This window comes from Miniopterus natalensis, chromosome 11, assembly GCF_054644295.1.
Source record: "Miniopterus natalensis isolate mMinNat1 chromosome 11, mMinNat1.hap1, whole genome shotgun sequence".
NCBI classification, from domain to species: domain Eukaryota; kingdom Metazoa; phylum Chordata; class Mammalia; order Chiroptera; family Miniopteridae; genus Miniopterus; species Miniopterus natalensis.
The window spans coordinates 69,855,699-69,866,880 of record NC_142091.1 but is presented as its reverse complement, the minus strand read 5'-3'; the positions used below and the strand labels follow the sequence as shown (position 1 = coordinate 69,866,880).

Below are 11,182 nucleotides of genomic sequence, written 5' to 3'. Positions count from 1 at the left end.
TGTGCCTTTTACATTTTCACTCTAAGGCTCTCCCATAGGGCAGCATATATGTCATCACTTTCATGTGAATGGGTCTTAGAGTAGTAAAATAATGACAGGTCATTCCTTATTTAGCGGGTGCCAATTTCCGTGGCTTCTCCCCCATTTAATGCTCACCACAAATTCTTGTGCCGAAGAAGAGTCACGGAATGGCAGTGTGGTTAACTGTTGCTTCTACTAATGAGAATAATAAAAAGGCTAACAATGATTAGAATCACTAATTGAGAACTCGCTATGTCCCAAACACTGTCCTAAGGACCTTGCACGCCTTGGTTTATGTCCTTCTCAGCTGCTCTGTGGCACAGGTGCTGCAGTCATTCTCCGTCACGGGTGAGAAAACCAAGGCACAGAGGCGGTCAGCAACTTGCCCAGTGTCATATAGCTTCTGATTGGCAAAGTCAGGCTTGTCCTGAATTAAAGTAAACCTCAAAGCACGCTCGTTCATGCTTAGAGAATATATTGGTTAATCTCTGTGAATCCTTAATTATTGGAATTCTAGGCGATGTAAACATCAAAATGAAAATTGAGAAATATTTTTGAAAGTTTAACAAATACCAAAAATAATTTCAGAAAGAGGCACCCAGGCTTTCTGGCAGACTTATCCCTCCTTGGAGTTAGTGAGGAGTCTCGTGAATGGGGCACCAGTGAAACGGCGGGGGTAAGGCCAGGCCAGTAGCTAGAGCTGCCTACTGTGTCTGTTTTGTGTCTTTGTATGTCTTCCAGCACTTCTCACTCCTTCGTGTTTCTTGCTCCCCTCTTTAGGCTCAGGTACCTGCCAAGATGTTCCAATTACAAGGCCCACAAATGCAGCAGATGCTAGAGAAAGCCTTGAGGAAGTTCCTCCCTGAGTCCTTAAAGGTGAGAGTGGAACCTTCTAGGGGAGAAAGGACAATGACCGCCTATGACAAAGCTGGGAAGAGAATTAGCTGTCACTGAGCACTGCTCTCTGCCAGGCACTCGCTCCTCTCACGTGTCAGTGCCCATGATCTTGCCGCAGGGCAGGTCTATGACCCACGTAACCAAAGAGCAACTGGAGGCTCAGTTACATGACTTGAGCAAGATCACACCAGCAGGGAGTGGCAATGCTGGGATTGGAAGGCACTCTGACCTTTGCTGTGTGATGACCCAACACCATTCCCTTGTGCTCTTCTAAGAAATATGTCAGATATCAAGGGAAGTGTTTCCAGAATTGCAAAGTTGACCGAAACTAACACACTAATGCTTAAATGATTGTTTCTGACCAATCAAGTGAGTGGTGAAAGGCTAACTATTATGCTTCTACTTGAAAGTTCATAACAGGTCGTTTTTATTTTGTCAAACCCAAATGGATTCTGTTTAATTTGGGGTGAGGCAGAAATTTCGTTTTAGAAGTAGATCAATGATCTTGTACCATAGAGACTTTTTCTTTCTCTTGTTGTGTATGTGTGTTTCATTTTTTATGTTTATTTTTGCACTACTATATGTTGCAAAGGGACTAGAATATTACCAGGGATAAAAGGTGCCATTGCATTCTGATCAAGGTATCAATTCACTAAAAATACAAACAAATGCTAAAATGTCTACTCCTAACAGCAGAGGCTCCAAGTACCTAAAGTAAAAACTGATGAAACTGAAAGAAGAAATAGGTAAACCCACGGATATAATTAAAGACTTCCACACTCCTCTCTCAATAATTTATACAATACAGATGAAACCTGTAAGGATATAGAAGACCTGAACAATACTCTGAGCCAACTTGGACTCATTGACATTTATATAGTACTCCCCTCAATGACAGCAGAATACATATTACATTTAAATGCACATTGAACATTAACCTACATAGCCCATATTTTAAAAACTTTTTAAAAACTGAAATCATGTCAAGCATGTCTGTGAATGATATGGAATTAAGCTTAAATTTTTTTAAAAATCTGAGAAGTATTTGGAAAATATCCATGTATTTAGAAATTATAAAAACATTTCTAAATAAATGATGCTTTAATGCCTGGCTGGGGGAGGCTCAGCGGCTGGGCATTGACCTAGGATCTAGGAGATCGCAGTTCGATTCCTGGTCAGGGCCCATGGCCGGATCATGGGCTTGATGCCCAGTCGGGGTCGTTCAGGAGGCAACCAATCAATGAGGACTGTCTCATCACTGGTGTTTCTATCTCTCTCTCTCTCCTTTTCTCTACCTCTCACTGAAAGCAATAAAGACACATTAAAAAGGAATAAATAAATAAACAAATAAATAAATCATGCTTTAATGTCACACCAAAATTAGAAAGTACTTTAGTTGAATAGAAATGGAAGTACACCATGTTAAGAGTCTTGGGATGCAACCAAAGCAGTGGTAAGCGGCAGCCTTGTAGCTTTAAGTGCTTATACTGTAAAAGAATAATGGTCTCAAATCCATGCTTTATGTTTTCACCTTAAAAACTAGCAAAAGAAGAGTAAATTATCCCCAAAGCAAATAGAACTAAGGAAATTAGAAAAGATAAGAGCTGAAACCAATGAATGTGAGGAGAGAAAAGCAAGTAAGAAAATCAATGAGCCCAAAGTCTGGTTCTTTGAAAAGATTAATAGCCACATTGACCTAGGAAAAAAGAAAAAAAACACAAATTGCCCACACTAAGAATGAACTAGGGGACATTACTACAAACCCAACAGACATTATAAGGATAAATAAGGCCATACTGTTACCAACACTAGGCCCATAATTTTCACAACTTATGACCTGTGGAAAGCACAAAGGACTTATGGTCACTGGCTTTTCCTGGTGCTCTGACACCTTATGTGGGGATATCTGGAGACTAAGCCTCAGGCATTTAGTATAAACCCAAATCACTGATCCTTCTTACTGAAATAGGGTAGGGCAACCATGGAGAAGGCAGGGTCTAGAATCAGACTGTTTTGATTCCACAGTTCACTCTTCTCTGGGAAACAATGCGAGAGTTAAACATCTATGAGGCTCAGTGTTGTTGCATGTAAACTGAATAAAGCCAGAAAGTCAATACATTTTGGCAGATGTTTCTAAACCTTTGCGAGGGTTGCCAAATAAAATAATATACTAAAATTAATATCCAGCATCTCTTGAACACTTACCAATTATCAGGAATTACATCAAGTACTTTACACAAACTCCAAGGTCTTACTTGGGTCATACAAACAGAGCAACACTGCCTCCCAACTAATTCCCAGACTTGAGCCAGGTGACAGACCTAAGACCCTTTGATGGAAGGAAAGGATGGGTACCCTTGAAGAAAAATTATTACACTGTCAAAAATATGAGCACTGTGCCTTCGCTGGGTGGCTCAGTTGGCTGGAGCATTGTCTCTCATGCACCAAAAGGTTATGAGTTTGATTTCCCATCAGGGTACATACCCAAGTTTTGATCCCCATTCAGGGTGACTACAGGAGGCAACTGATTGATGTCTCTCTCTCACATTGATGTTTCTCTCTCTTCCTCTCTCTTTCCCTGCCTCTGTCTATAAAGTCAATTACAGTATGTCCTCGGGTGAGGATTTAAAAAAAGAAAAGATGACCATTGCATAGTGTGTTTATGTTTGTATGTGTGTGTGAAGGGGGATAGATGTTAAACAAGGATATATTAAGTAATTTCCTTATTTAAAAACTGGGTGTGACTATGTAAATAAGTGGAAAATGGAAAGATATGTCACTAAATTCTACAATGTGATAGTGAATGATTTTTAATTTATTTTACGTATCTGCATATTTGACTATATTTATATAATATTCTCATGGTTCCACCCCAAAATCTGTTTCTAGTGGAGTAATAAAATAGGACCTGAAGACTGTTTGAAGTAGGTGCCCTACCAGTTACTTACCCTGGTTTCATAGAGACAATCCTTACCCAGCTGGAACTGGGCACTTGGCCATCCCTTCCTAAGAAGCTGACTCTCACTTTCTCATGATGCTGCAGGTGTATGGGACCGTTTTCCACATGAACCAAGGAAACCCGTTCAAGCTAAAGGCCCTGGTGGACAAGTGGCCTGATTTTAACACAGTGGTTGTCCGCCCTCAGGAGCAGGTAAGGCGCCCGATGTGGAATGCATACACTTCTATTTGCTCCATGTGCCTACCATTGCCTGCGCCTGGCAGTGTAGACTCAGGGGACCGAGAAATGAATGACAATGACGGTGAACAAGTCCTTGTCCTCAAGGAGCTCACAGCCTGGAGGAAAAAGTACATAAGCAAATAAATTACAATTTGATGAAAAGTGTCTAAGAACAGAAGACGCACAACATAGAGAAAGAGCAGATACAGGAGCTGATTAAACTGGGGGGGGGGGGGGGGAGTTGAAGATGGAGGTCTCAGAAAAAAGCCAGAGGCACATCTTAGTGGAAGTTTCACCTGAACTACTTTTTGTAGATAATGATATTTTTGTTAGTCTGACAAGGAAAAGAGGGCACAGCGAGGGCAGAGACAGGAAGGTACAAAACAGGACAGCGAGTGGAGGTGATTCTAAAAAGGAAATTCGTAACACAAGGACTTCCATATATATTTTGGGGAACATTTAAAAATTAGTGCAACTCAGTTTGAAAAACAAAAATTCTAAGCTCACTTTAAACCAGCCAGTGAAATTATAAATTTATAAAAATACAAGTAGTATACTTTTCATACAAATGAAAATTAAATAAGTAAAATAATTATATGTTTTATCTTAAATGTGTTAGTAGTATCATTGCTAACTTCTGAGTGTATTTTGTAGAGCATTTTCTAACTATTTAAAAAAAGGCTTCCTAATCCTGCACTAGTCATGGTAATATTCTCCTGTGCCATTTTCCTCCCAATAATCTCATCTGTTATTTAATAATTTAAGGGGATCTTTCTAAATAAGTGGTTTCTTTGTTCTTCTGGAACTACAATGGGTTTAAATATAGTATTATTTTATGAAAGCACTTCTGAGCAGTTTTCAGGCTCTTTGGCTTCATTAACTATGGATGGAGATTTTAATTCAGAGTTATCTGTAACCAGATTTGATATTGTCATGTTCATAGTTTTTGTGTTTGATAACTACTTGAACTGTATTAACGTTTATTCTTGCAACAGAAGCTTTTTCTTGTCTACTGCCTCTCCCTCGTTCCTGTGGAGGAGGACGGCAATACAGAAGAATGCTTTCTAAATAGTTGTGCCTGTGTTTGATTTGAAATTTTTATGCAACATATGGGTAGAAAATAGTCTGGTTCTGCAATTTTACATCATACGTAAAAAACTTGAGTCTCTCATCTTGATCTCATGATTTAAATGATTCAGAAAATAATTGTAATGCACCAATAAAAATACCAGTATTTTAGTACTTAAACATATTACAGCATAATGGGATTTAGAATAAAAGTATTGCAATCGTGAACTGCATGGAATGTGCTTTATTTCCCTTTCTCCAAAAATAGGTGATGGTTGATGACTGCGATCACTACACCAATACTTACCAAATCTACTCCAAGGATCCCAAGAACTGTCAGGAATTGCTTAGCTCACTAGAAGTCATTGACTGGAAACAGCATTTGCAGATCCAGAGTAAGTAAGAAGAATGGGAATGTGTTGACTCACTTCTCTGTCCTGACAATTACCTCTACAACTAGTATCTTTCTCCATACTTCAAACCCTCAGCCTGCTGTCAAATTTTTGACTCATCTGTGAATATACCTGTAAAGGGGAAAAAACACCCTCAAAGCTTGCAAAATATGGGCTTCATGTAGAGAAACATAACATAACTCCTTGATAGCCAAGAATTTATGGCATATTTTGCAGACATATCCAGAATCCCTGAGGTTGATTGGGTGCCAGAGGAGAGCTTCCCCTAGGGCCTTCCATGCCTGGAATAAGAATGACAACTCGTTACATAAAGCACTGCTCAGGTCATGAAGGACACTGTCATGGGTACAAGCATGCCCTCCAGAATCGGACTTGCTGGGACAGCATTTGTCTGTTACTTGCTATGTGATCCTAGACACATGAATTGTCCTCACTGAGATCATATATAAAAATGAGGATAATGGTACCTAAAACACAGGCATGTTGAACAGATTAGATAAAATGCTGAATAGGAATTGCGTAGCACAAAACCCGGATGTGTCAGTTAGGTTTGCATAGCAAACCTCATAATTCTGTGAATCAACATTTGGGCTGGGCTTTGCAAGGCCATTCTTCTGGTTCCATCTGGGTACTCATGCAGCTGGGTACTAATGGATGGACTATGGGCTGGTTGCTTTAGCATGGCCTCAATCACATGTCTAAATGAAGGTTCTGGCTGTCAGCGCTGGCAACCACAGTGCCACATGATAGGAGCACAAGTCCTCAGCAGGCTACTCTAATACCATTCACATGGTGTTGGTCTCAAGGAAATCAGGAGCACAAAGAAAGGGCCAGAACCAATGTGCAAGAACTCTTAAGCCTCTCCCTGCAACAAATGTACTCTTTGCCAATGGTAAAAGCAATCATATGGCAAATGATGCAGTGCAGGAGGGGACTATTCCAGAGAATGGATACAAAGAGAGGTGGCCAAATTGTGGGTCATTCCTGCAACAATCCACCACACTGGGAACACAGGAATTGCATAAGAGATGTTGGCTACTATTGTTTTTATAACTCATCTCATGGGATTATCAAAACAGCATGATCATGTAGCCCAGAAAATTTGGCTCCAGTCCAGTCTTGGTATTTCCACAAATGGTATCACCATGGCTGAATGAATCGCTGAGCACATTCGTTGCACAAATCCTGACTATGTGACCTCCTGTCACATGGTGACAGAACCAAGCCATAACCAAGGGTTTTAGACTGTAAATGTAGACACTTCTTACTCCACTGGACAGCTTCTCCACAAAATGCACTGAAATCATTACATCTCTCCTTAAAATCCCATCTAGGTTCCCAGCCCAGCCTAAATGAGGTGATACAAAATCTTGCAGCCGTGCAATCCTTCCAAGTGAAACACACACAGCGTTTTCTCTACATGGCGCTAGACCTCATAAAGAAACTGACTCCTTCCCTGTTGGATGTAAAGGAATTACCACCAGGTGATGGTAAACCCAAGGCCATGTAAGTTTGACAAAAGTCACTTCACTACTCACACCTCCCATTCCTGAAGTAGCCTTCCACCTTCCCTTCCTGCTTTCACTCCTGTCAGCTAATGGTCAATATTCTTCAAAGCAGCCCAAATCATGGTTTTCAAAAATGGAAGTTAGGCAATAGGGACAAGAACAAATATAATAAATACTCATGAACTTTGTTTTTCTCTTGGAACTTCCATAGCAATCAAGAAATGTTTAGACTCTCATCGCTGGATGTTACCCACGCGGCCCTGGTGAATAAATTCTGGCATTTTGGTGGCAATGAGAGGAGCCAGAGATTCATTGAGCGGTGTATCCAGACCTTCCCCACCTTCTGTCTGCTGGGGCCTGAAGGGACACCTGTGTGCTGGGACCTGATGGACCAGACAGGAGAGATGCGGATGGGGGCCACCGTGCCTGAGTACCGGAACCAGGGCCTCATCTCCTATGTTATCTATATCCAATCCCAGGCTCTGAACAAACTCGGCTTCCCGCTGTATTCTCACTCAGACAAGGAAATCAAAGTTATGCAGAAAAGGCGTTACAATATGCCTTATATCTGCATGCCCTATACCTGGAACCAGTGGCACTGTGTGCCTCTGTGAATCCGTCCTACACAAGCATCAGATGGGCCCTGGCATGTGCCTAGAGCAGTGATGGGTGGGCAGAGAGAGAGAGTAAATTGTACATAATTGTCATTATCAGTAAAGAAGTGGGCTCTGGGGGAGCAGTGCGAATGCTCAATATCATGGTCCCTGCACTCAGGTCACTGCTGGGCTTCCCATAGATGTCTCAATGTGACACAGTCCCAGGCACTCCACATGGTTGAGATCCCCACACTTCCAGGGATCTATGGACACTCTTTTCATGAGCTTTATGCTGCCTTGAATGGCTTCTGGAACTCCTAGTGTGTGGATCTGTAGAGCCTTGCTAAATTTTCCAGGGCTGGGTAGTATTTTCTGGTCATTATGACTCATTACTCAACCTTTCTATGGCCTTTCTCTTAACAATAGGCAAGTGGGCTCTGCTCAGGTCTGTAGAGATTATACTCTTCTCAGGTTGCTGCTTTATCAGTACATTAAATAATTATACACAGTACATTAAACACAGTGCATTAAATAATCATACAAATATATATGAAATATTTAGTTAAACATGATATAGCAGGGAGAGTTACTAAGAAAAAGACTAATTTATATAAGCCTCTCCTCTCCTCACTCCCACACCAGGGAAATTGATTCAATGTTGTTTCTAAAAGAAGAGCTTCCTAAATCTACCCAAACTCACAAGCAATAAAGAGATTCTGCGTTTGATTGTACAAGTTGAAGCGAAGTGGTTCATGATGGGAAGAGCCTGAATTGGGTTTATGGAGAGTGGGAAGACCCAGACCCAGGGAGGTGGGCCATGGCTGAGACGGGATGGTGTCAAGTGATGGATTGCTCCTGTGCTTCAGATGCAGATGGTTTTGTTTACAAATCATTTTAAAGTCTTCGATTTTTAAAACAATTCTCTTTAAAGACCTCTTAAATAGCATTTACTTTGGTTTAGATGATAAACCAAATTAATTAAGCACTTTAAGCTATATCTATAAATTTAACTTCTCTTTTAAGGATGTATATTTTGGGCAACAAACAAACTATTCTTAAATACTAAGTAATTCTTGTAACCTCACAAAATGACCTTTTGAAACTTACACATACAGTACATCTAAACTTTTATTGGCTCTTCTAATTGAAGCACAACATTAAGAAGCTTTCAACTGTAAAATTTCATAAATCTAAATCAATTACCCTAATTATGCCTTTTATATTGAGTTTAAAGGTTATTACTCTAACAGGCAATTACATACACACACACACACACACACATATACACACAAACATATATATAAAATAAGTATGTGAATACTAAATAGTCATTATTTCCACCTTAATTCAAAAATATTTGTACCATGAGTTTGACTCCCTTAAAACAATAGTCCTCAGCCAGGGGGAATTTTATTCTCGAAAGGGCATTTGAAATGGCCTGGAGACATTTTGGTTGTCACAGCTTGGGGAGGTGATGTGCCTGGTATCTAGTGGGTAAAAGGATGGTGCTAAACCCTACAATGCCCAGAGCAGCCCCTCATAAAGAATTATCTGGCCCCAAATATCCATAGTGGCAAGGTTGAGAAACCCTGCTCTAAACATTTGTATGTTCAATGGTAACTCATACCCACTCAAATAAGGTGTGTACCATCCTAAGTTCTTGAAGCTATTTCCTACCAGAAAAATAGTTAGGATGCCTAGTTTCTTTTATTTTTTAAGATTTATTTTTAACTTTTTATTGGACTTATTGGGGTGACATAGGTTAATAAAATTATACAGGTTTCAGGTGTACAATTCTATAATCCATCATCTGTATATTGTATTGTGTGTTCACCAACCCAAGGGGAACTGATAGAATGTGTTCAACAATATGTTTAATGCTATATCAATAATTCTTTTTTTTTTTTTAAACATATCTTTATTGATTTCAGAGAGAGGAAAGGAGAGGGAGAGAGAGAGATAGAAACATCAATGATGAGAGAGTCATTGATCAAGCCCACAACCGGGGCATGTGCCCTGACTGGGAATCGAACCCCGATCGCCTGGATCCTAGGTTGATGCTCAACCGCTGAGCCACGTCCAGCCGGGCTATATCAATAATTCTATAACTTCAAGGGTGGAGGAACAGTTTAACCCACTTCCTTGAATTAGAGTTATATTCATGTCTTCATTTTTTAAATTTACTCATACAAGTCTATAACTTCATCCTGATTGATCAACTAATTGGGTATTAGGGTTTTAAGATGCAAAACTATAGATCCAGATACCTTTGGATATGAGGGGATGCTAAGATTTTGGTAACTGAGAGATACTTCTATTCTTCTGTATCGTTAGAACATTACAACTCTTAAGGATATCTGAAATGATATCCCATTGAAATTTGCAGATTTCACATGACTTTAGAGTTTTCATATACCACCTATGAGTTTTTAAAAAAATGCCTCCTAATGAGCTCAGGTGATCAAAATTAATACCACCAATAATGTGTGTCTGGATGTGATTCACTAAAGAAGAAACAACCTCATTAATATAATATTTTTACCCAAAATGCATAACCTGAATCTAGTCATAAGGAAAAAATTACACAAACACTTCAGAAAAAACTAAAACAAACCAAAATTGAGAGTTATTGTACAATACAACTGGCATGTACATGTAAAAATTCTAAAGATCATGAAAGAAAAAGAAAGGTTGAAGAATTTTTCCAGAAAAAGTGAACCTAAAAAGTTTGACAGCTAAAAACAATTTGCGATTCTGGATTAGATGCTGGGTCAAAAAGTAAACTTCTATGGAGGATATTGTTGCTATAATTGGCAGTTTTTATATGATCTGTGTATTAGTTACCAGAAGTAGAGAAATGTTAAATTTGTATTGTGGTTAAGAAAGTGAATGTCCCTGTACTTCCATGATACATGATTAAATATTTGGGACAAATGATCATAATAGAAGCAACCTACAAAAGGATTTCAATGCATGTATAAACAAATGTGGCAAATAAACTCAATGAACATAGGTAAAGACTGCATATGTATTTAGAGTTTAATATGTCATTGTTGCAATTTTTAGGGTTTGTAATTTTACAAAATAAAGGCCAAGTAAAAGAATGCCTTCTATTGTACATAGCATTAATTAATTTTTACAGTTTTCAATGAACCTGTGAGTTAATAATACCAGATTATCTGTGTGTCATTGTGGACTCATAATGCCTCATAAAGTCCATGTATTTTTTAAAAAATATGTCTTTATTGATTTCAGAGAGCGGAAGGGAGAGGGAGAGAGAGAGATAGAAACATCAATAATGAGAGAGTCATTGATCGGCTGCCTTCTGCATGCCCTGGCTAGGGATTGAGCCCGCAACCCGGGCATGTGCCCTGACTGGGAATCGAACCTCGATCTCCTGGATGCTAGGTTGATGCTCAACCACTGAGCCACGCCCAGCCAGGCAGAGTCCATATATTTTAACTACAGTCATAACTCTCTATTACTGCAACTTTCACCAAG

The 11,182-nt window shown here is 39.5% G+C and overlaps 1 protein-coding gene across 1 annotated transcript; it reads left to right on the top strand.

Moving 5' to 3' along the window:
• Nucleotides 1-819: 819 nt before the first annotated feature.
• LOC148092070 (glycine N-acyltransferase-like) lies at nucleotides 820-7,699 on the top strand. The gene is made up of 5 exons (XM_087822383.1): nucleotides 820-897; nucleotides 3,962-4,069; nucleotides 5,433-5,559; nucleotides 6,912-7,083; nucleotides 7,297-7,699. Exons 1-5 carry the CDS (start codon nucleotides 820-822, stop codon nucleotides 7,697-7,699), a joined length of 888 nt encoding a protein of 295 aa, XP_087678509.1.
• Nucleotides 7,700-11,182: the final 3,483 nt, after the last annotated feature.